Source organism: Corvus kubaryi, unplaced genomic scaffold (assembly GCF_017639235.1).
Source record: "Corvus kubaryi isolate FWS band 111438036 unplaced genomic scaffold, C.kubaryi_AGA036_p1.0 split1-37355, whole genome shotgun sequence".
In the NCBI taxonomy this organism is placed as follows: Eukaryota; Metazoa; Chordata; class Aves; order Passeriformes; family Corvidae; genus Corvus; species Corvus kubaryi.
The window spans coordinates 1,603,998-1,629,436 of NW_024582078.1; the positions used below are offsets into that span (position 1 = coordinate 1,603,998).

At 51.3% G+C, this 25,439-nt stretch overlaps 1 protein-coding gene across 2 annotated transcripts; it reads right to left on the reverse strand.

Annotated features, from left to right (window-relative positions):
* UHRF1BP1 (UHRF1 binding protein 1) lies at positions 1-25,431 on the reverse strand. 2 transcript variants are annotated; one of them, XM_042013377.1, is made up of 21 exons: positions 25,316-25,431; positions 13,856-14,018; positions 13,064-13,102; positions 12,506-12,597; positions 12,125-12,314; positions 11,827-11,967; positions 11,115-11,285; positions 10,391-10,568; positions 9,980-10,066; positions 9,685-9,849; positions 9,059-9,201; positions 8,159-8,300; positions 7,486-7,679; positions 5,693-7,233; positions 5,273-5,469; positions 4,650-4,795; positions 4,413-4,560; positions 3,248-3,519; positions 2,808-2,916; positions 2,308-2,423; positions 1-1,891 (listed from the first exon to the last, which is right to left on the reverse strand). In XM_042013377.1, the coding sequence occupies exons 1-21, from the start codon at positions 25,357-25,359 to the stop codon at positions 1,766-1,768; spliced, it is 4,404 nt and encodes a 1,467-aa protein (XP_041869311.1). In that variant the 5' UTR covers positions 25,360-25,431; the 3' UTR covers positions 1-1,765. The 2 variants fall into 2 exon arrangements, with proteins under 2 accessions (XP_041869311.1, XP_041869312.1); XM_042013378.1 differs by lacking the exons at positions 13,856-14,018; positions 25,316-25,431 and having other exon boundaries at positions 12,125-12,214; positions 12,507-12,597; positions 13,064-13,849.
* Positions 25,432-25,439: the final 8 nt, after the last annotated feature.

Here is a 25,439-nt window from a genome sequence, read left to right on the forward strand (position 1 = left end):
GGAGGTTAATGAGTTTAATTCCACTCGTGGTTCACAGAACCAGTAAATGCATCAGTGGAAACAAACTGCAGCAAAGTTCCAATACTGCCTGAAATTCAAATTCAAGTTCAGCCTTGCACGTTCCCCCTGTCCCCTTCCAGGGGCCCTGGGAGCTGCTCCTACCCTGTGAGAGGTGCTGAGGCCACGTGCTCTCCCATGGCACCTGTGCTGGGCAGGACTCCCTGGGCTCTCACTGGAACAGAGGAAGAATCCTTAAATAAGAGGCTCCAGGAAGTAAACTTTGATATTTGTGAGGATCCAGGAGGTTTTGTCCTCCCACTTGTGTGGGTTTTGGGTTACAGTCTTTTTTACTGGGTCTTCAAAGCAAAGGAAATGCTTGAATTCTTCAACAAAACCCATTGACTGAAGTTGCTGGAGCAAGGAATTTGCTGTAAACAACCTGGCCCCAGCTGTGCTCAGCCTGCACACATGGGAGAAGCTGTGGGACCCTGCAGGTGGGCACCGGGGCTGGGCAAACCCTTGGCACCCTGCTCCTTCCCCTACTCACACAAAATGTAATGAAAATTTGAAAAAGCAGAAGAGAAACCTATTTTCAAGCAATTAATGAAGAAAAAGCAGGAATACCGTGGCATTCCACCTCAGGCAAGCAGTTCTCGGAGCTCTTGCTCCCCCACAGGGAGAGGGAGCAGCAGAAAGGTTTGGTGAAACAAAGTCCAGCTCCTGCTCGTGGGCTCTGGGCAGTTCCCAGTGGTGCTCACAGGGAACTGCTCCACACAGGTGTGTTCCAGTGTTTTCTTTTTGGGAACAGGGCTGGCAGGTGGTTCTGGTGTCCCATCCCAGGCAGCCCCTCAGCCCTGCTGAGAGATTCCACCCAGTGCTGAAAACCCCACAGCTCCTTCCTCAGCAGCCACGGCTGCTCCTCGTCCCCACTGGGAAACTTGGGCACACAGAGCTCAGGACAAGGTGCATCCCAAAAAACACCCAGGTCATCTCCTTCTGAGACTGAACCAACTTCCCTCACCCCGTTCTTTGATAGTAAACTTGAAGTTTAAACAGTGCCTTGTAAGGAATTAACTCCTGCATCAATAAAGCCAAACATTGTGGGATTAAGTGGGAATGAACTGGACTAAGTCTCATACACTGCATCCATCTCTACACAAGGAATTAGTGGTGGAAAAGGGAATCTGAAGGAATTTCTTTACTATCTTGACCCTGTTCTTGAGGGAATAGTGAACGGTGTGCCCTCACTCCACAGTGGGAAATCCCATCTCTGCTTCCAGGTGACAGCAGCCCTGCTCTCCCACCAGAGCCCTGACCCTTCTGCTGCCCCTGTCCTGTCACTGCCCAGGTGCTGAAGTGACCACCCTGCTCCTGCTGCGGCCCCTGGCAAGCACAGCTGGGCAAGAACACAACAAGGAAGGGTGAAAGAAGCAGAAACCCCAACATGGGCCATGTCCAGATGTCACCACAAAAGCTGGAGGCTGAAAGGCACCCACAGATGAGGAGACATGGGGTGTCCCCCCAGCATCTGACCTGGTGTTCGTGGGCTGACCATGCCCTGGCTCAGTGCAGCACTCCCAGGCCAGAGCAAAGAAAACTCCTTCTCATTCCTCCCATTTGTCTCAGCCAGGCCTCCCTCCCTCCCTCTCCCCAGTCCTATGCAGTCCCAGCTGGTTTCAGTCCAAGAGTTGGAACCGTTTGGCAGCGAAATGACCAAACCTGCCCCGCTGGTGCTGGTCCCCTGTCCCTGGCAGTGCCGGCACCGTCAGAGCTGGAACAGGGGGTTGTATTTCCTGATCTCCTGCAGAAGGCGAGCCTTGTCCATGTTGGCTTCTGCCAGGGCCAGTTTCATGGTCTGGAGCTCCCTCTGCAACTCTGGCACTTGCTTGAGCTACAAGAGACAAGCAGAGAACAAGGCTGGAGTCCTCAAGGTACACAGTGACCTGCTCCAAGGGAAACCACAGCAGGAGCTTTTGGGATGAATTACACAGTGTGACACAACCACGCTGACAGAATCTCTCTCTGTGGGAACCTCTCAATTCCTATTTTTCTAACAAGGAACTGGTCAAAGTGGGGAAGATGGAGCCAATCAGAAATCCCCAAACAGATTATGAAAGGGAACAAGTGAGTTCATGCTGGACAAGGTGCCTCACTCCTCGAAACACTCATAGGAGGAGGCACAGGCTGTTCCTCAGGGCACTCCCTTCCTGCAGCTCACCACACCTGCCAAGGACTGCAAACACACAAAGGCAGAAAAGAATTTCCAGCTCTCTGTTGTCCAGACAGCAACAGGCAGCAGTGACTCACCTGCAGCCCACGTGCTCCTGCTGCTGGGGCTGGTGAGCCAGACTGTGCTGGGGCCTTCTGCTCCTCAGGGACTGACACAGGTTTTTCCTGTTTCGCTGAGTCCTTCCCCTGGGAAGCTGGAAAGCAACAGAACCCACTCAGGTGTGGACATTCACACAACAGGACTCTCAGAACAAAAAGAATATCTTTAATTAATTTTTTTCCTTTCTGTTTTCCCTCCCTCTTTTTAAACAGGGAAACAAAATTCTCTTTTCCCTTTTAAAATGGAGAGACTAAAAGGTAATAATGGATCCTGTCTGTGTGTGCTCAAGGAAACACCAGGCACGAATTCTCACACCAGGAACAGAGGCAGGGACTGCTCCCACAGCAGGGAACACACACAGGGACTGCTCCCACCCCAGAGCCCATCCTTCCCAGCAGCAACCATCACGTTTCAGTCCCAGCCTCCTCCAGCACAGCCCGGGGGTGCAGAGGGACAATAAAACCAGGACGTTGCTGACCTGTGAGATAGAAGATGCCGTCATCCCTGCGCCTCACCACAACGTGATCCATTGCCAAGGTGATGGGGACAGGGCCAGGGGATGTGGGGTACACCGGGGGGCTGTCATCCTGGAGAAACACAAAGAGAAGGGAAGAGCTGCTGGGACAGCTCTGGGAAGGACTTCCCTTGCCTGCAGCCTCCTCAGGAGCAGCGTTCCTGACCAGCAGCACTGCCGGACTCACGGGGGTACCCACCCTAGGGAAAGGCCTGGCTTTATGTACAGGGTGTACAGGTACACACTTCCCTTGTGCTCCTCATTCACCCCTAGGGCAGCTTTTAGAAGCAAAACCAAACAGCCTCAGGAAAAGAGAAGCTCTACAGAGGCCCCCAGCAATCCCACAGCGTCCCTTCCCAAGCGGAATCCTTCAAGTGAGCTCTGCCCTGGGGGGAATCTCTCACCTTCAAGGTGATTTTGGCATCCACAATCTCTATCTCCATGGGGATCACCTCTGGGATGATTTCATCCTCTAGGAAGGGTCCCAGGCTGGTGAGGCAGGACGTGCAGAGCTCTGTGGAGCGGCTGTGGAGCAGCATCCGGAGGAAGCCGTTGCGCTCGGCCAGCGGCGAGTGAGCGGCCGCGCACGGACCCGACTCCAGGCGCAGGCACACCTCGGGATGGGGCTGGCTGGGCTCAGGGCTCGCAGGCTTCTCCACACCTGGGTCTCCTAGAGCTGGAGCAGAAAGATCTCACTGCACAACGGGACACCAGTGATCAGGTATCAACTCAAAACGGGCATCCTGGGAAGCCCATTTCTGTCCAAAAGCAGCCAAGTGACCTCGGTCTGACATCATCTCTCACATGAAAGAAATCCACATTTCAAAGGACTAAGAGCCCACATCACCAAAGTGGCACCAGGGCTGGACTATTTAAGGTCCCAGGTGCATCCCTTAATCACCACACTTTAACACTGGCCCCTGTTTTGCATGTGCAGGACCTGGCCCAGTGCTCCACTCGCTCTCCAGAGCTGCCCCAACTCTGCCCTCCAGAGCTGCCCCAGTGCCCTGGTTCACTCTCCAGAGCTGACCAGCCTTTCCTCACCCCTTTGCCCCACCGTGGCCACTGGCAGGACTGGGAAAGGCAGGATCAACAGCCTGGGAACTGCTCACACTTTCACTTCAGGTTTGGGGTTGGAGCTGGTTTTGGTTTTGTTTGGGTTATATTTTTTGGGTGTGTGGGGAGATAGTTCATTGTTTTCAGGTTTGGCTTGGGTTTTTTTTTAATTCAAATTTAGGGGAAGTACTGTAGACCAAAAGCATTTTTCTCAGAGCAGGAATAACTTCAGGGTTTCCCTAGACAGCTTTATTTTAATCTTTTCATTCATTTCATGCATCCTAGCAGCAATTTAAAAAATCCCAATCAATGATTACTAGGCACCACAGAGCCTGACTGTGTAGGCACTTGGGAAGCATCTTTCAAATGCCAGATCTGAACCCTCACACATGAGCTGTGTTCAATCCTAACCACCCCAAACACCGAGGCTCCAGTTAATGGAATATCCCCCGAGGCAGGCTGGCGTAAAAGCCAGTTCTAACAGTGCAGCTGAGTCCCAGAGCAGTGTCTTACCCACGTAGCCACGCAGGAACTGCCACATCCCAACATTGTTCAGCTGCTCTGGAACCACATTCATCACTTGTAAAGCCACAGACAAATCATCTCCTTGTACCTCTGTTGCACAGTTCACATCATTCATCTTCAGCACGAGGACAGACACCTGAAACAGCCACCAAGAGCTCACTGGTTACAGTAAACACCTCACTTTCAGACCCCCTCAGGGACAGAATCCCAGTGCCAGGGACTGACCAGCTGCAGACTGGGGTCTTCACTCTGGGATGTGGAGCTGTTCACCTCCAGAGACCCTCCACCCTCATCCACCAGGCTGCTTCTGCTGCCGGTGTCATTGTGGGCCTGAGGAAGCTGCCCTGAGGGAAGAGGGTCCAGGCTGGGTTCTGAAAAAGAAGCAACAACAACTCAATTCCATTTCTTTTTCTGGAAGTCCTGATGTCAGCATCTGCCTGAATCTCTGGCCTCTCTGGAGGTACCATCCTCTGCAGAGCTCTCTCCAGCTCCTCAGATGAGTTTAAGCAACACAGGGTTGAAGTGAAAGATGTCCAGAGTACCCAATGTCCAACCAGCCCTTCCTAAATGCTCTGTATCACCCACCATCAGCACATCACAGCCCCTACAGCCCTCAGGACACCACTGGGACGTGCAGGGCCACCCCACAGTCATTTATCCTCCTCATCTCAAGATAAAGGCAGCTACAAAAGCAGAAAGAGCCACTGTGAGGGAACTCCTTAAGACCTTCAAAAACAAAGAGCAGCAAAAGTGATTCCACAGAAATGCAGCATGGATGAGTTGCCATGGCACAAAGCCATCACCCCTGTGAGATGAGGGGTGGGGAGAGGAAAAGCCAAGGGCTTTACCAGAGTCTGTGAGCATCACGAAGCCATCGCTGCCATCACTGTCCATGGACAGCCCATCCTCAGGGCCACTCCCATCCACAGATGTGGTGTCAAAGGAATGCTGGGACGAGGTCCTCTTCATGGAGAAGAAGCGCATCCTGCCGCTGCCCACCCCGCCCGGGGTCACTGCTCCCTCCTCTGCTTTGGGCACAGAATCCCTACAAAAAACCCCAACAAAAACCAGTGATAAAGGCAGGCAGCTGAGCCTGCAGATTATCTGAGTGCTGGGTTGGTCTCTGACCACTTGCAAGTCAGACTTCAGCATCCTCAGAGCAGCCCCAAGGGACGAACACTTAACCCATCTCCAATCCAAACAAAAGGGAGAGGGAGCAGCTGGCCTCTGTTTCCCCCTCCTGCAGCCCGGCAGCCTGGCCCGCTCACCTGGCCGGGGGCAGGGACAGCATCCTCTGCATGGTGGAGGTCATCTTGTCCCGGCTCAGGCTCAGGGCATCCTTGGTGAGGGACATGGCCTCCTTGGTGAGGTCCATGGTCGCGTGCAGAGCTTCCTTCGTGGCGTCCTTGGTGATGTGCAGCGCGCTGGAGAGCTCCACCTCAATGTTCCTCAGCGGGATGAGCTCTGCCTGGCCATTGAGGGCAACGCCTCCTCTGCCCGAGGGCTGCGTGTCCAAGGCTGGGCTGGAAGGGAGAGCAGGGGGGCTCTGAGGATGGCTGCTGGTCTCTGCCGGTCTTTCTGCAACCAGGGCTTCCACAGCTTCGTGTGCTTCCTCTATCAAGCCTTTCTCCTCTGCGCCCTTACCACGGGGAGCTGCGCTCAGAGCTCCGTCGCTCGCGGATCTCGGGAGCCTCTCCAGCGGGACAGTGGCACCGGTGTCCTGGATCCCGCTGTCCTCTGGCAGCTCTGAGGTGCTGCCTAAGCCCTTCTCCGAACCGCTCTCCGATTTCAGCTCCTTCTCTTCAGCTGCCAGCCCCTCCTTGCTGTCTGAAGGCGAGAGCTCAGACTCGATCAGGCTGGTTGTGTCCGAGTCCAGGGATCTGGGTTCCAAGACAGACCCTGGAGCAGGGGTCATGAGCAGGGCCACCTCAGCACTGTGGAACATAACTCCCACACAAGCAGACACGGGATCTAAAGGAGACCCAGTCATTTCCTGGGTATCTTGGGCCAGCTGCTCCTGTAGTGTTTGCAGAACTTCCTTCATCCTGAGCAGCACCAAGTACTGGTAGTGGTTGAGCCGAACTTTGACATGGACAGAGGAGGACATGAGCACGTGGATATCAGCAGAGGCTTCCAGCTCCTTACTGTCTACTCCATCATCAACTTCACAGTCAGATTCTCCCAAGATATCCATTGTGTCTGGAGCCTTAGAGATATTTTTCAGATCCTGGTCAGTCTTTGATCTTTGACAAACACTGTGTTCTCTGGAGAGGTTCTCGTTCTTGGAGTGGTTGCTAAAGCTGGCAGAAGGCTTGATTTTCACCTCAGAGGTGGCCAGTTCCTGTCGTTTAGATATCTGAGCTTGCCCCCACCTCTTGGGCAGGCAGGCCCATATGGAAAGGGGAAAAGGGTCAATAAAGCTAAGGGCTCTGCCCTTGGAGCTTTCAGCCCCCTCGAAGCCCAGGGAGAGCTCACTGAAATTCACAGACCACAGATCCTCAGAGGCAGAGGTTTTGTGAGGCAGCTGGGCAAAGCCTGGCTGCTTCTGCAGCCTGTCATCCACCTGGTAGGCATGGCGCAGGAACAGGGTGTGGAGGAGGCTGAATCTGTCCTGCGTCCGTGGGAACTCAGTGTAACTGGAGTGGAAGAACTCCGACCCCGCGAATTTACGGAAGAGGCTCTGGAGGTCCTGGCAGCTGCAGGAGGGAGCATGGCGGGTGTTGGTGGCTGTCACCTCTGACATGCAAACACAGAGGGCCCGCGGCCGGTCCCGGTGGTCTGTGACTTTCTTATCCACGGGGATGTTGAGCTGCAGGGGGAAGAGAGACGTGACAAGGCAAGAGGTGAGAAAGGAATAACAGAGGCTTATCCTGGATGAGAACTCCAGCACCAGCTTTGCTGCCCACACACCAAACAAAACCAACACAAATGGCAGACAGAGCAAAGCCAGAGGAAGGCAGTAGGTTTGTCTCCTGGTTATGGACTCCAGCTATGTCCTGGTCTCATGTTCCTTTCACAGAGAGAACACTGAAGACTGGGAAAGGAAGGAAGAGAATGGTACCTTCAGCCTGAAGCCATCCAGCCGGACATCCACGTGCTCATCCCGCTTGCCTGAGTCCTCCAGCTTGTAGATGGCTTTGAACTGCTCCAGGCTGCGACAAAGATCCAGGCAGAAGAGGTTTATCCAGAGCACACTTGGTGTGTCCAGGGTGAGCATCAGGCCGTTCAGCTGCACGTACAGGTTTGGGCATGGAACTAGAAAGAAACAGATTAATGATAGCAGGAAAGGCCCCTCGGGCGCTCTGCAGCTCAGTGCAGAACCTGCACTGACAGCACCAATGCAGGGGCTTCACCACCCCTGGGAGACACATCTTGGAAGGGGAGCAGCTGTGGTGCACCCAGAGAAATGAGGTGACCCATTGAGACAGCACCCAGAGCACCCCATGGCCCCGCTCCAGGCCTCTCAGTAAGGCTGAACCACAGGAACTGGGCAAACAGCAGCTGCTGCAATTCCTTCCTGCAAGCACAGCTCTGCTTCCACATTGTGCACAAACCCCATCCCACCTTCCCACAGGCAAAAAAAAAACCAAAAAACCAAAAAAGCCAACAACCCTAAAAAAAATCAGAAAACTAAACAACAATGGACAGAGAACATCTAACAGGGTTAACACATCTAAACAACTGATGATTCTTTAAGAAGCTTGTGAAAGAAGGTGCTAACCTTGATGTATTACCTGGAAAGTCCTGATTGTCTGGGAAGTAATATTCTGTGAATTCAATATGGATTGCAGAGACCTGGTCAGGGAGTTTGAAGATTTTTCTACTACATGAAAGCAAGGTGGAGGGTTTCTTACTTTGTTGCCCAGCTGTAGAGACCTGAAAACAGAATGGAATGCAGTTGTGCAGAACTCAGACTTGGCAAACCCAAGTGTCCCAGTGACCCTGCAGTTGCCTGTATTCAATCCACCTCATTTACACATCAAACATACGCTGCTTTCAAGCAAAAACGTAATTTTCTTCTACCTGCTGATTTGCCAACTCTTCCCCTTTGAGGGAATTTCGTTCTTTGTGTCTCCTGTCACTGCTAGTAAGAGCTGTGACAAGCAGAATTAGGTGACATGAACAAAGAGAACAGAAATCTCTTACAGCTGTCTGTCTGCAAGATCAGCAGCACGCTGGCAAGTCCATCATAGTATCTGGTGCTGCACAGAGCAAAACCAGCTCTTGGATGGATACAGGGCACATGGATGCAGGGCCCGATCCAGGCTGGGGATGCTCTGTCCCAAGGCAGAAAGCCTGAGGTGAGACTCACGCCTCCTCTGTCAAAAATCCACACCCTGGGTGGCTTCTCAAAGGCATGGAATGTTTTACACTGGGCCTGCTAATGCTTGGTGTAAGCTTAGATAGGAACAGAGGGCAGAAACCCGTGGTTATGCAGTTCCCTCTGAACATGAAAACTACCAGCAGGTCACTCTTGGGTTAAAAGCTTTACAGGCAACATCATAACAGCATTTAGGTTCTCTGGGCAGTGTTTTGGATGTCGCAAGATTTGCATGATTCATTTAAATCATATCTGGTTCAATTTCCTTTTAAAAAGTGCCATTACCACTGGCAGACAGTGCTGAGCTCCCTACCTGGTGAACATCCAGGTCATCCACCCGCACCACCACGCAGCTGGAGCGCAGCCGGTGCCAGGGCGGGTGCCGGAGCTGCGGGAGACTCGTGGGAGGAGCCCGGCCCTTCTCCAGGGGGCTCTTCTGGGGACTCTGGGGAGGGTCTGTGGGGACAGACAGGCAGAACCAGCAGGGTTTTAGTCACCTTCTTTGCACCATCAGTACCAACACCTTCGTGCTTACTGAGCAGAATTAACAGCCCCAAAATTAGAAACGGATGAACACAGCTGGGCAGGAGAAACACTCAGGACTTTTGAAGGAAGAACACTGTGAAAGGTGAGTCTGTTCTGTGGCAAGAGAACACCCCCCTCAGCCAGGCCTTAAGTATTTAATTTCAACCTTATATACTCACTTATGGAGAAACTCAACAATAATCCAGGAAAGGGATCTCTGCAGCCTGTCCATCCTTGCTGCAGTGCTACCCCAGCCACTTCCCTTTGCCATTATATTTATGATTTTTAGAGTGCTATGCATTCTTGCACCAACAAATCAGCCTGCTCAACTGGGGACAGGCAACTAGAGATTTTGCTGGATAGAGCAAAATTGCTACCACCTCCTGCTTCACTGGTTTTATCAAATACCATTACCTGGCTTCCTTTTGAAGGGGGAAAGTGGATTCCTGGCAAACACAGGGTCTGTTTCTTCATAAAACTTCTCCATCTTGCTTTGAAATTCACTGACCAACTTCTTTGCCCACTGTCCCCGTGTCTCCATTGCTTCACTGTACCTCACCCAGTGCTTGCAGGCATCTCCTGCAGGAAAGCAAACATCTTGGCTTTGAAATGAGGTTTCTTCCTTCCAGTCTAGTCTGCAATCATAGAGCAGTTCTAGAAACTCCCTTTTTAACCCCCTCCTCAGGTTGTGAGGCCACAGGCTGCCTACCTGCCCTGTGGAAAGGATAATAGTCAAAAGCCATCCTCCTGAATGTCAGCTGGATGGCACCTCCCAGCATCCCATGCTTCAAAGCACCTGTGGGGAATAGAGCAGAGGAAACCATGGTCAGCTCTGCAATCCGAGCCCTGATCCAGGAGAATTCAGAACCACATTGCTCTGAGTGCCACCACTGATTAACTGACTGACACCATCACCAGGATTAGGACACCATCTTTAGGAATCTGCACCAAAATCTTGTCCTAGGCAAGGAGAAAGGACACCTGAATCAAATGGCCAACAGTTGATATGGTAAGAACCAGGCCTGGAAACTCAAATCCCAAACTGCAAGACCCCAGTGCTTCCCAGCCCCCTTCCAGACAGAAAATTGCTGCCTCTGCTGTTGTTTTCCTTTCTCCTGACCTGACTCCCGGGCGTGGCTGTCGTCACAGATGTGCAGGTCCAGGCGGGAGATGAGGAGGTGGTAGGAGGACTCCTTCATGTCGTGCTTGTCGAAGTACTGCCCGATGCTGCTGGCGTTGGGGGTGCCTCCAAAGGGCTGAGCCCAGGACTGCTGGGCACTGGGAGCAGGGGGGGTGGTCTGCAGGACAGGGACAAGCTCGATGAGAACTCGGAGAGAGGGAAAACACAGAGGTTATAATGCAATTAATCAACTCATGCAAATCTTCCAGCCTGCAAGGCATCGGTTTATAGGAATAGAATTGGGATTCCCAAGACCTGGATCCTTTCCTGTGTTGTCACGAGCAAAATCCTTTGTCTGCAGCTCTGCCAGCTGCATGCACTTCTCTTGGAAGATCTTTCAAGTCCCTTTTAAGATTCCTGGGCAAAAAGGGCCAAGTATTCCCCATCCCTCCTGTGCAACCTCACTGCACTACACGTGCATCCCTGCCTCTCTGGAGCTTCCAACTCCAGCAGCAATACTCCTCTTCCCTCATCCTTGACTTGGGAAACGTGTTGTATTGGCAATAAATCCCACTCCTTTGGTCACCTCGCTACCCCACAGTCCTTGTGACACTGACCTGACACCACGAGTTCCCATCAGGGAAAATTCTGTGAGTATGGGCAAGATGCCACACAAACAGAAGCTGTCCTTTTCCCTGGCAGACCAACATCCAACCTCACTCACCTGTACAGACTCTGGTGCCAGGCTTTTCCTCTGCTGAGCAGATTTCTCCATGGCTTCACTCAGAGACTCAGCATATTTCATCATTGCTTTCAGCTGAGAGTCCGTCAGCACCCAGAGCAGATCATCCAGCAGAAACATCAGCTTGGAGGCGACCACGTTGCAATCTTTGGTCTGAAACAGCAAGGATAGAGTTAGGGACTTCAAAAATTGCCCCCCACAGACATAGAGTCTTCATAAAATACAGAAGCAGAAAGAAGGGAGGCTGCTGTGAAACTCCTCTGAGAGATGTTATCTGGTGCATGTCCACAGCACCTCCTCTGAGATGGAAAGCAGTCAAAGCCACCTCCTCTTTAGGAGACAAATTGCTCACTCTTTAATTCTTTCTTTTTTAAATCATCACATTTCCACTGACAGCTAAAAATCAGGCTGTCAGGCTTTCAGCTTCCAGTAGGGAGATGACAGCTCTCCTTGGGATGTTCAAACAGATTGAAAAACTCACTCCATCCACAGTATCCTCCCCTGGGAAAGAAACTGCTTTGACATTTGGTAAGAACACAGCTGTCTCTGACAGAAAACATGGAGAGATACATCAGTTTGGGCTCAACATTTTTCAAGGGAGAGAAGGGCTGTTGAGGACTGTGGGAGGAAATATGTATCATCTCCGCATCAGGCAGTGAGACCACATCCTGCAAAGCATGGAGGAAACTCTCACCCTTCTCTTGAGAGAGATCTGGATCCTCCCCTGGTTGGTGATGAGTCTCAGAGGAGTAGTGATAGGATCCTGATCACCATTGTCCGTGGCATCTGCCTCTATCCGCAGGGTCTGCCAGGTGAGCTCCTTGAACGTCAGAACCTGCCCAGGAGGAGAAAAACAGGAAAATGCTGAGGTTTTCCCAGCTTCAAGGGTTAAAAAAACCCCTCCGAAACACTCAGAAGACATGAAATGAAACAAGGAAAAATCATTTATCACACTGTTCTTCTGTGATCCCAGTGCAGAACCAAGGCCTCACCTCTCCCCTCTGCGGGTCCGTGATGCGGGTGAGGCGCAGGTCACTCTGCTGCCAGTTGGGGTTGACACTGTAGCCCTGGAGCTGCCACAGCTCAAAAGAAGCGTGAAAGGCCTTGGAGTGAATCTTGATGGTGATGGAATTGACAACAATAAACATCCCTTCCACGACTTTCTCAGCAAAGCCATACTCACTGCAAAGAGAAGATGTCCCCATGTCACGACAAGAGGCCTGACAGAGGTAAGGCTCACACGGAGAAGTTTATAAGCAACACCAGAGGCACTTAAACCCGAGAGCAGGGAGGCCAGTGGTGAACCAAGGAGAACAGCAACCCCCACACCCCAGCAGGATGTCAGGGAGAAGCTGCAGGGCTCGGGGTCTGACCTCTGTCCGGCAGCGAGAGCGATAGGGGACTGTCCATTGGGTGGCCGAGGCTCCTCACACGTCCTCATCTCCACCTCCACCTTGTCCAGGTACTGCAGAGACACAATGTGGGAGCCATGAACACCACACCAAGCCTCAAGCTCAGCCCACCAGCCCTGGGGTGAGATTGCAGGGCAGGGACAACCAACTCTGGAGTCTCAACGCTCCAGACAAGAGTCTCATGTGTTAAAGCTCTCACACCGTCAGTGCCAGTGGGTAACCTGAAACCCCAGGAGTGGGGAAAACAAACAACAAAAAACGGCACAAGGTTGCCCTGGACTTCCTTGGGAGCTCATCTGGCTCCATCCTGCAGTGAAATGAGGGTCTCATGGGAGGGCACTTGTGGCCCTATGTGCTGGAGGATTCAGGTCCAATGAAAATTCGAGCATTTGATGGTTTCCCTCTCCAGAATTTTTCTCAAGTAGAAGAGATTAAAAAGAGTGAGGAAGAAAAGGAAGAAAAGAAGAAGAAACAAAGCAGGGAGAAAGGAAGAAAAGAAGACAAGAGAGGCAACATTACCAGGCAGATTGGGTGTGTTTTCAGCTTCGTCCACTGGATCTGAAACGATAAAGTTGAGGTTATCAGAGTGATCTTTGCAGTGGAAAGTTTCAGAAACTGCAGGAAAACATCTCAGCCCAAACTTTGAGCCCCATTTCTCTAGGAAATGTACACAATGTCTCACTGTTTCCAGGTCAAACAGAGACACAGACAAGGGAAAAGACATTCCAGACACCAGATCTACAAACCCAGCTGAGCTTTTGGATCTCATATATCGTCAGGAGTAATAGATATTCTGCAGGTCAAATTCTGCTATGGGGAACATTCCTGGCCTTTAAGAGTTTACAACTAACTGCTGCTGTTACTGGAAGTCACACAACTCTTTTGAAGACTGTGCACAAACCAAAAAGCTCCATTTTATTTTCATACAGCAACGTTCACTCTGTAGGAGGGAGAACAAATGTTTGTTACTAAACTGAGCAGATCTGACTCTAAAAACAGAGCACATCAGATGAGTAAGACAAGCTCATTTTTACTGTCACTTGGCAGAGCAGAACCATATTTCTTTTATAGAAAGTCTCTTTGATGTCCTTAAAACTTTTGAGTTCATGTAGTGCAACTATGGTTAGTACCAACTGCAATTAAACAATCTGGCAGCTCATAACAACTACAGAAACCCAATTTTTTGCTCTAAAAAGCACAAGGAGGAAGAATTTGTATGAATTCAGTGTGCAAAGTGCAAGTCCATGCACAATCTCAGCGATTCTGCCTGTAAATGGATAACTTCATCCATTTCAAGTTGCCTCTGCTCACCCTGATCGAGGCCTTGTTGCAGTAGACCCGGGTGATGGCGAGCCAGGTGGGCAGCTCCAGCACATTCTGCAGCACCTCCTCATCCAGCTCCAGGTTGGTCAGCTGCCCCTGACCTTTCAGCGTGCTCAGGTTGATTTTGTCTGGAGAGAGGTTCTTGGTAAACCTACAAGGGAAGAAAGAGGAAACTCAAAAAACAGCCCCCAGCAAAGCTGCTGAGACTGCAGGAGCATTTCAGAGCTATTTTAATACCAGAGTCTGCTTGCTGTTCTGTTAAACCCTTTCTGACATTTTTAAACCCAAGGCAAGTTGGTCGCTCCAGAAAAAAAAAATCTCTATCTACACTTTGACATTTGGAGGATTTTTTTGTTTTAAACTAAATTCAGGTTTTAGAAACTGAAAATTTCCTTCTAAAGCTCTGGATCCTGTAAACCAGCAAAACTGCCCAAGGACAAAACCAAAGAAAACCAAAGCCAAACTCCAAGAGCTCAGCAGTTTTACTCCCCCCAGGACTGCCATGTCAGCAGGGAAAAGTTTAATTCTCTGGAGTCTTTTCAACCCGGAATGCAAAAGATCATTAATGAACTACTTTTGTGGATGTCCCTTTTAAACACCACCCTTGAAGCCCAGCCTGCTCTCTGGTCAGTGGGGCCAAACAGCAACTCCCCTCCCAGAGACTGCCCCAGCTCCCTCCTCTGTTTTCTCTGCTTGAAATTCCTCCTCCCCAGGGCTGCCAGTGCTTCACCTCTGCTGTGTGCAGCCCTTCACACACCTCATGTGCCCGAGATTTCAGTGTCATGGATAAACACTTGCAGCAGGACTGATCAAGAGCAGAGGATCCTGGTGTGAAAGCCTCTGACTTCATTAAAACCAGAGTGGCCCCTAAGGAACCAGAGCAGCCAGTTCAGAGGGCAGCAGATCACAGAAGCTGTACAAGTGTTAGCAACACTTCCCCATGTCAGAGAATCCCTCTGCAGAGCCCCTCCTGCCTCCATCAAACCCCCCTCCTGTGCAGGAGGAGCTGCCACCACGGGAGCAGGGGGCTGCACTCCAACGTCACCCGATTCAAACTTGAAGAGTTCCTGCCAGACAACTTTCCCACCACTGAATCCAGGGCTTATTTCACACATTCCTCCATGCCAATGCTAATTCTCATTCTGTACAGTGGTCCAGAAAGCAGGATGGAAAGAAAGCCCCTATTGTCAGCGTAAGCAGGAGCAGGCTCCCAGTCACACGCTGCCCTGCTTGCTCCGTCCCTGCACCCACAGCGTGGGGACTGCTCTGGGAGAGGCATGAGGGGCTTCTGGAACAGCCACAGCTCAAGGAGGAAAGGAGGAACCAGAGCCACACTGCTGGGATGCAGCTGCTGCAGCTGCTGTAGGAGCTTGGGGTGTAGCACAAACCCGGCTGAGGCACCGGAGCGGCAGCTGAGCCATCAGCCCTGGGCTTCCAGGGGCAAAAGAGCCTTCCCAAAGCAAACATTTTGTTGGGAGAGAAAGTCTGACAGATGTTGAGATGTTGGTGTCAACCCTGTGCTAGTGATGCAGCACTGCTGGAAGGGGAGGGCAGCACACAGCTGTGAGTTTGCCCACTGCTGCTCTTCCCTCTGCAGACAGCTCCTGTGCCCTGCTGTCTCCTCCCTGCCCTGAGCCAGAGGGACACACTGACAGCTCAGACCAAGTTTACAACATCTGCCAGGCCAACACATTCCCTTCAAACTCGTCACTCCCTTTAACCAAAGGCTTCTTGTTTAAACACGCCCAGGGAGGTGGCCAAGGTCGTTTTGGCTTCTCAGCATCTGCACCAAGAAACTGAAAATTCCAGAGTGTGTTCCAACAGCTGCTCCACCGGCAGGGAGCACTGAGAATCCCTACGATTTGGGCCTGGAGTCCTGTTGGGAGCACCCACAAACCCAGACACGGCTGAAAATTAGAGCAAAGCCCTCCAGAGGCAATACAGGAGCACCCCTGTGTTGCGTCAGAGAACCAGCTCTGCTGAAAGCTGCTGTCACCGTGTCCACTTGGGATTGGATGCTAAGAATACACCAAACACAACATGGACAGGTAATACACAGCACTTAAGCTCCCAGGCTGGTGTGGGCAGTGATCAGCTCACACTGGCCGAGCTTTCTCACACCTGCACTGAAGGATCATCCCTGGGCTCGGAGCCTCATCCCGGGATAAGCGAGCTCAGAGGGGAAGCTGCTTTCAGCTGGTAACGCAGAGGAAAAGTACAAGTGTTGCCTATAATTCTATACTGTCAAGTCTCTAAAGGGGGGGAAGGATGCCTAAGCTTTTTATACATTTTTCATATATTTGTAGCTGTGTAGATTGCTAATGCATGGCCGTAGCTCCAGTAGTTTTCCTATCCTTTTCCCCTCGATTTTAGAACGATAAGCTGACCTTCTAAACACATTCCTGAAATATTGTTTAGTCTTATTCCAAGGAGGGAACCTACAATAAGGCATAATAAGAAGTGGGGCAGAGACCAACTCCAAGGGGCTGGCCCAGGGGTGGGTTACTGGGGCAACTGAATCTCCTATTGGATGTACCTGTTAGATATCCTAATTACTTAACCTTATAAAATTGTAGAAATTAAATTCTGGGTGTGCCCGTCACCACCAAGACACCTCGAAGCTTCCAAATAAAGGTCTGCTTTTTACTTTACTATTCTAACACAAGGGTTTTTTCTCTTTTGATTATAGACAACACGAACACACATCTGAACCAGGGCATCACTTTCCTTTAGTGTGTAGGTGTATCAAAAATACCAGCACACCGTGGAAGAACCAAAGCTGTGAAACAGGACACTGTGCAGAGCACGGTATGAAACTTGATCCAGCCAAACCAAACAACTCTTTATCACCATCTCCAGTGAAAGGCTGTGGAGATCCTGCTGAGCAGGTACCAAAACCACCTCCAGTGCTACCAGACTCCACACAAGAATCCTTCCATGAGGTACTCCACATGCACCAAAATGTGCCCTTCCACCTCCAAAGCAGAGCTTACAGACCCTACCCATGATGGGATAACAAAAGCTGCAGGTTTTGCGGAGGAAAAAAAAAAATTCAAATGGAAACAAATTTTTTCTTTCAAACCACAGCCCACATTTCCCAGGGTATGCTGCCCGTTGTCAACCCTGCTTTCAGCTGCCGTCCCGTACAGGAATTCCAGACCTTCCATTGGAATAACCTCCACATTTGAGCCACGTTTCCACCCACATGTCAGACAGGGTTTAGAGGAGGCCTCAGGTGAGAGTTCCTGAGAACACAGAGTTCACAGGTGCCAGGTGTCTGTGGCTGCCTGAGAGGAACTGCTTTGGTCAGCACCAGGGGAAGGAAACAGCAAGAGCAGAACGTGTCAGATGTTTGCTGGCAGGCTCTCTCCATTCACACTCACCCACGGCAACGTCCTTGGCAGCACGGGCTGCTGGCTTAGGGAAAAATGAATGAAAATGGTGGCTACTGGGAAAACTGACACGGGAAGATATTTGCACTTTTTTTTTTTTTTTTTTTTGCAGCTCCATCAGAAGTCAAGCAGAACTGAGCCAGTGAACTCACAGGGCAGCACTCCTTTTGAGCCTGCTGGGATTACCCTGACAAGAGTCAACCCTGAAAATCTATTTGCTCAATCATCAGCTTGAATATATATCAAAACATGATGCCACTACTGAAAACAACTGCTCAGTTCCTCAGCCCGCATATCCAGAGGCCACAAACTCACTGATTGCAAGAGGGAGTTTAGGTAAATCTGACTGCTGGCCCAAAGCCAGGCTAGAATCATAAATAAATTTATGCTCACATTTGTAGCTGTCTCGCCACACTGTCTCCAACTGAGCAAATGCACGGACAGATAATGTCAGAAGACATCTGAAATCATAAAACCTCTCCTCAGATCCCTGTCTCATTACCCTGCTGCCACATGGATCAGGAACCTTCTTCTCAAATACTCAAGAGTTTCTGCCTCAGCCTCCTCCCTGCAGCTCTGCAGCCATCACTGGCTGTTGTACACAGCCACCACCCGCAGCTCCACACCAGCATTTCTATTAATACCTTTGTCACTATGGCTATTATATGGGAGAGCTAATTAGCTGTACACCCGTGACCTTTATTTTGCCTAATGACAAGCAAAATCTCTTGGCAGAAGGAAGTGCACGACTTGTGACACCAGCCACAGCTGCAGGGAGCAGCTGAAAAGTCCCTCCAAACACAGGTAAGGCTGAAAGGGGGAACTGGTCAGCTCAGTGGGCAACCAGCCCAGGAACGACTGCAGATGAGGTTTTTGCCTCCACAAGGGTCACTGCAAGGGAAGAGATGAGGATTTTCTGCTTTGATTTGGAATACAAATATGTAATTTAAGCAACTATGACAGGAATTGGACATGTCAAAAAAACCCCAACAACTGTATTCGGACCAATGCAGATTTGCTCCTTCCCAAAAATCTTCCCAAGTCTTGCCTGGTCTGGTTTTGGACAGGGCATTTAGTGGGATTTCCATCTTCCTTGGGAAGATCTTCTACAATCCAAAAATCTCTGTGATGAGACATTTCACCTCAAATTAAAACCTCTTATCTCAGGAGCCAAAGAGCGTGTTTACTAGAACAAAAGGTTCACAACTGCTAAAGGAAAGGTCAGCAACTTTCCAAATCAGGGCTTCTCTCAAGGAAGGCAGCAGCAGAAGCTTTCAGTGCAGCACACGTGACTGAGGATGAACTTAAAAATAATTTTGGAGGAAATAAAACTGGGCAAGTGGTCAAAACTTCTGTAAAAAGGGAAAAAGTAGCTGCCTCGAAGACGCACAGGAAGAACCAAAAGCTTTTTCAGGAACAAAAGCCATTTTACCTCCTCGAACTTTTGGTGTTAGCAGGGACCACTCTGTCTGAGAGTGGGCACAGAGCTGCTCTGCAGACAGAGGCAGAGTTGCACAGGAGGAAGAGAAACTCGCTGAATTAGCAGAGGATGGGACTAATTATTGCACAGTATGAGATGGAAGTTGGTCTCACACCCATTTAGCACAAAGCCATTTAGAGTTTAAGGGAATCCAATCAACACCAAACTGCCCGATTGTTCACAAGACAGAAAGCACCACATTTTTAATCATCTCATCACCTGTGCACAGCTCTTTGTACCCCAGATATCCTGGGAAGCAGTAACAGCTTCCCAAGTGGACAACCAGCCTGATAAATTCGCGCTGCTTGGGTTACAGGGCAAACAGTTTCCACGTAACGTGGTACCAGCCCGTCCCACGCTCCTTATCAGGGTGGATTTAGGCACAGTTGGTGTCCCTGTACACACACGACACTGCTGGTGGCTTTCCATTATCAGCTTTCTGTTTTTCCAGGCTTCAACTGCATTGAATGAAAGGCTGGGCCTCTCAGCCACCCGAAGCCAAACACAAAACATCCTGATGAGTAATCAGTTGTCTTGGCTCTGTGTTACCTCCTGCAATATAACATGGCTAAGGGAAAAGGGCTTAGGAATTCAGTTCAGAGTTAAACTCGCAGGGAGAAAAATCAGCATTTCCAAGCAGATCAGGCACGAGACCAAACCACTACACAGAGCAGAACTCCAGCTCACTTCTCCCCAAAGGCTGCAGCCTCCCTTGGCCCCAAGGACCCTTTCTTGTCCCAACAAGTATTTCTCTAGAGCATTCTGAACGCTGAGAGGCTCCTTGCTCCACACCCACCAGCACCTCACTGGGTACTGGGAGCCCTGGAAAGCAAACCAGGAACTCATTTGAGAGGAGAAGAGGCCAGGTCTCTGCCAGGGGCTGAACTCCATCTCACTGAGGAGCTGTTTTGCTATTTCCAGCTCATTGCCTGGACACTCAGTAAAGTTTAAATGCCAGCTGCCCCATGCTCCCAACAAATCTGGAATGGAAACCCTCGGCACCCGCCAGGGAATTTCCCAAGTCTAATCCTAAAGCAAATAACAGATGAAAGAAAACTTAAAAGAAATCTAATAAATACAAGCACCGTTCCAAAGCTCTACTTCTTCATCTTCCAATCATTTTCATTTCCAGTGTGCAAAAACAAACAGGTTATTACCTAATTCTGACTCAGCTGAGCTGCTGCAGGGGAGGCATAGGCTCAGGGAGTCCAGCGGAAATAAGAAGAGCCCCTTTAACAGTCCCTTTCCATCAGTGAGACTGAAGGGCTCTGGCCACATTTTCCTCCTGAGCTACTCAAGTGCAATTTACCTTTGCTGCAACAAGAGCCTATTTAGCATTCCAGAAATGGCACATGTGTCAGGAGCTGAGGAGAAGTGGTTGGAAACACCTTGCACCCAGCAGCTCCATAAAACTGTCCATGTGGCTCTCCCAGCAAAGTGCAGCACAGCAACCGTGACTTTACAAGGGAAGACTTTAGACTGCTAAGGGAAAATGCCACGTCCTGTCTGTGCCCGCTCCTTTTTCCCACCCTGTCTTGAACAAAGAAGTGGCAGATGCGTGTTACTTTACCCATAATAGCTTGGGGTTCTGCCTTGCCATCAAGAATTCCTCTATATTAAAAATTTTAAGAGTAAAAGAAGCCATCAAAATGTACAGGGAAAACAAGATATTTCCAAACTAAAACACTGAGTAAAGGGTTTACATCCAGCCTTACATGCTTTGCTGGGTACAGCACGCAAGAACTCAGAGACCAGCTCATCACCAGGGGCTTGGTGCTGCATCAGCAGCAGCTGCTGGGACCTGACAGAGCTTTTTCCTCATAAACTGCCTCATAAAGTCCAGCCACAAACTGCTTCATGCTCTGGATCCACCCTGGAACCATTACGTGGCCGAACAGCCCGTGTTGAACCGCGGGAGCAGGACACTGTGCAGACAGAAAAGTAACGGTTTTTATCAGTGTTTACCAGCTGGCAGCTCTGTGGTTTCATGTACTTCCCATTGCTGCAACAGCTATTTTAGTCAAGTAATCATCTTAGAGATCATCACAGAAATTTCCCTGATCACCGAAGAAGGATATTAAAGCAGCTAAAGCCGAAATTGCAAAGCTGGTCAGAGGTCTTGCTGCCCAAATCACTTGAGATTCGGTAGCTTCCTCAGGCCATTCCCAGACGCAATTTCTTTGCTTTCCTCCTTACCCACTGTGCTTGCTAAATTGCTTCCAGGTAATTTACAATTAAGATCAGGAAACTGGGAGAAGCCTGAAGGATTGGTAGCAAGCAAATCCCTCTTATTGGTGGTAGCTTTTCCTGGCTCTGAGGGTGTCCCACAGCCATGAGCTGCATGTGCCATCCTGTGACTACAGCAAGGGCACAGCTGCAGCGCAGTGCTCGAGCATGCAGCGATGCTGCAAAACACTTCAGGGCAAGGGAGAGGCAAAGAGAGCTGGAACTCAGGCTCTGTTCTCTTACAGCAGTGCCCAGACTGTAGCATTTGGGCAAGAAATCTAAGCTGAGGGCAAAAAGCACTCTTTAGACACAGGGAATTCCCCACACTCCTGTGTTGGGCAAAGGCATAGCTGGTGACACGGCCTGACTTGCCTGGTGCAAGCCACGGAGTCCATTCCAATGATTCCTGAATGGCACAGAACAAATCCCATCTTCTGGGCTGAAGAACTGCTTCTGTTTCTTCTGCCCACCTTTTCTGAGGAGAGGGATGGGTCCCCTCAAGACAGCACGTCTCATTTCTGCCATCCTGACCCCAGGGAGTCTCTCACCCCCCTGGCAGGATGACCACAACTGCAAAGGCCTTTCTCTGCCCTGCCTTGGCCTGAGTGCAGGTCTCTGATGGTGGGGATGGACAGGGAGCAGTCACAGTCCTGAGCCAGGAGACCCAGACAGCTCCAAGGCCAACTGCAGAACAGCACAGCGCAGTGCTGGGTCTGGGAGCCAGCTCTCAGCTCCTTGTGTTGGCACAGAAGCAGCACCACTGCATGGAAGGGGTAATGCCAAAGGCATCTTCGGGGCCAGGAAGGGATTCCGAGATGCTCACATCCAAGTTAGGAAACACCAGCCCCCAGGAGGCCACGCGCTCCCAGCTCAGCATCCGCTGCCACACCCACATGTCCCCGCTGCAAAACGGGTCTGGAACAAACTGAAGCTACACCATGAGCCTGCCTGGTCTCTTCACTGACCCATCAGCTGCAAGGACTGGCTGCAGCTGCAAATGAGAGAGGGCAGGAAACAAGGCAACCTCGCCTGGAAAAAAGGGATGTAAGGCCTAATCCCTGGAATGGAGATGCAGGGCTCCACTGAGGTGCAGCACTATTTATGAGGAGCCACATGATGTTGTTTCTCCTGGCTGAGGACCTGACCTGATAAGCACCTCAGCGTTACCCTGCACACACTGCTCCACTGCTCTGTTCTCTAACAGGTTTTTTAATTCTGTTCCTAAAGCCTATCTCACTTACCTGAAAAGGTGGCTCCATCCTGTGCTGAGAACAGTTTGCCAAATCCACAACCTGCTATCCACTCATTTCTGTGCTGCACATCTGTTACACATCTGCCTGGATTGGCAACACATGCTCTGCACTCTCTTCTGCAAACAGGTCTCGTTTTCCACACAGGTTTTCCTCTCTGGTAACAGCTCTGCTGTTGTTAATTCCTCTCTCATTTCTCCTCTGCTCCCTTTTCACCCTACTTTCAGAGATTCCCAAAGTTACTCCTCAGCTGCGGCTCTCTGGAGCCCCGTCACAGTGAGACACATTTGTGCTCTCCTTCCCCTGTGTTCAGACCTGCCCCCAAACCCCAGCCCAGCTGCTCCTCTGCTGACACCAGCTTTTATTTCTTCCCAGCAGGACTGCACGTTGCATTTCCTCTGGAAGCCATGTCCTGTGTGCCTGTTACTCCACAAGCTCACAAGCTTCAACACGTGTCCCAAAAGAAAACGTCACAAAGCAGCTGTTATAGGCAGCAGGGGATAAATCTCTCCAATGAAATTAAATAAAAGCCATTTTGGCAAGGATTTCCACTGCAGTGCTGAGAACTCAAATCCCAAAGTGGCACCTGAAGTCGGGGCAGTTGGGCTTGTGGATAAACAGGGCCTTTGTCACACCCTGAGAACACGGATCTGCTGCGGCTACACCAACACTGGTTAAAAAAAAAAGGCAGTGAGAAGAAGCTACTTTCAAATAAGGCCAGGAAGAGGTAAAGGCAGCTCACTGATTTTATTTTAAAGCATTAGATGTGCTTCCATGAATAATTACAGGCTGGGGAACACAAGCATGCTCAGAGCCAGCAGCTGATGCCCGGGCAGGTCTTAGGGAGCCCCTGATGTTGGGTTCCAAACACTCCCCAGCACTGCAGCCCTGTGCCCGCCTGGAAACAGCAACTGAAACCACCTAATCTGTTTGCTTTTCCAAGCTAAATATAGGACAAAGGAGTGAAAGGCACAGATGGCGAAAGCTCCGCAAGTTTTTAGGTTCTCCTGCTCTAGGAATTTAAGCTGCTGAAGCACAACACAAGGCTGAGCCTTCTCAAATACCTTCACGACTGGGCAAAGCCCAGCTGTACCGATCCCCGCCGTGACCACCACGGCCATCCCGTCACACACATGAGGGGGGATCACAGGAACAGTCGGGTGGAACACCTCATTCACATTTCCCTGATCCAGCTGCCTCTCCTGACCGCTTCCTTGCAAATCCACACACAGAAGAGGGACAAAAACACACCCCCGTGCAGAAGGGACTCCGAGTGGAGACACAACAAAAAGAACAAGGAATTATTTCATATGCAAATGTTAGCAGAAAATAAAGGCAGATTAATGATTCAGTAGCAAGATTCTTCCAGGCAAGTGAGTGTGGCTGAAAGAAAACCCAAAGGGAGGGTGAAGATGTGGTATTTGGAGGAAACAAAACCAGAAAAAAAAAAACTTAATCTTTTTTATACACCATTAAACTGGGTTCAAATTGCATTTCTGCAAAGATCCGCAATCCTTGTGCAAGTGAGGGGCAGGATCAGACCAATCACCCAAACGACAAAGTCCAGCTAGTAGGAAAACAGAGATGCTGAATGTTGTGGGACTCCTTGTTCTCCTTGGAACCACCCAAAGGATACACAGGTGAACACTAAGAACTGGCCCAATCAGAGGGAAAAAGGGGCACATTGGGCAAGAACGTGCTGTAACAGTGGTAAAGAGAGACCGAAATGCAAAATCAAGCAAAAGCACCAGCAAACTTGTATTTATGTGAAGAAAGAGAATTGTCCATGAGAACAACACCCACAGGAGCCGCACCCAGGATAAAGCCCAGCTCTGTTCCATCCTCTATCAAGCACTGCTCTCACCCACCTCTCCGTGGTATAAAATACTTCAATGCTTCCTGACCAGGAGGCTGAATCCATACTGACTACAACACACCTGTGTGAGGTGAACGAGACAGAAAGCTCGGAGGCTCGGGATGTCAGGTCTAGCAGAAATCCATTTAAACCAGCACCCAGAGCAGCTCCAGCAGCAGCTCCAGCACCCCCTATTTGGGACAGTGCTGAGAGAGCCAGAGCACGGAGCAATTGGTGACTCCAAGACAGACCCTGCACTGTGCGCTCAGGGTGTGTGGGCATGGGCCGGGGCTCCAGACACTCCCAGGATCTGCCTCAGAGGTCCGGGATTCATGGATCACACCAGCACTAACCCCACGAAGCCCACACAGGTCACTTCAGGCCCCTCACTCTGCACCTGAGCGCGTCCAGCAGCAGGGATGGAAAGGACCTGCTCAGAAAGCAGAGGACAGGCGCTGTGCAGTGCTGTGCCCTCACCTGCACCCTCACAGACACGGCACTTTTCTGTTCGCGATCCTCTGATCCCGCAGCGATGCAGAGCGAGGTGGTGCCCGCAGCCATGAGATAACACAAGCAGCTCTTTTCTCGCCGTGAAGGGAAACTGAGGCACTGCTGTGTGCCCAAGGCCCGCCCCGAGCAGCGGCACAGCCGCGGCCGCAGCTGCGTTTCCCGGCAGAGCCTCACGCACGGAGCAACCGCTTTTCCTCACCGCCCCTCGCAGCGCCTTTGATGAACTTCACTGAAAATGACGGAATACAACGCGAACACCCCCCTAGTGCCGATGCCACCCCGGGGCTGTTCATGTTCCCCTCTCGCCCCCCGAACTTCCACTGCCACTGCCCGCGGCCCAGGGCCGGCACCGCCGGTTCCGCGCTGGGCACCGACACCGGGGCACCGGCCGGGCTCGGAGGACTCTGACCCGGGGACGGGCGGCAGGGCCACTCCGGGCAGGCTGGGCCCGCTGCCCCCGGACACCGGACCCCGGGCCCCACAGCACCCGGGCCCTCGGACACCGCCCCCCGGCTCGGCGGCTCCACAGCCCGAACGGGCCCTCAGCCCCCCCGGGCTCGGCAGTTCCCCACCGGCGCTGCCCGGCGGTCCCCAAACCCCCCAGGCCCGGGCCAGGCTCGTCCCCCGCAGCCCCTCGGGGAGGAGGAGGAGGAGGAGGAGGAGGAGGAGGAGGAGGAGGAGGAGGAAGATGAGCAGGATGAGGAGGAGAAGGAGGAAGAGGAGCGGGCGCCTCACCGGGAGAGGTGCTTCAGGATCTGCTTCTTGATGATGCCCGCCATGCCGGGCCGGCGGGTCAGGCCCGCGGGCGGCGGGACCCCATCGCGCACCGCCCGCTCCCTTCCCTGCCCGCACCGCCCCC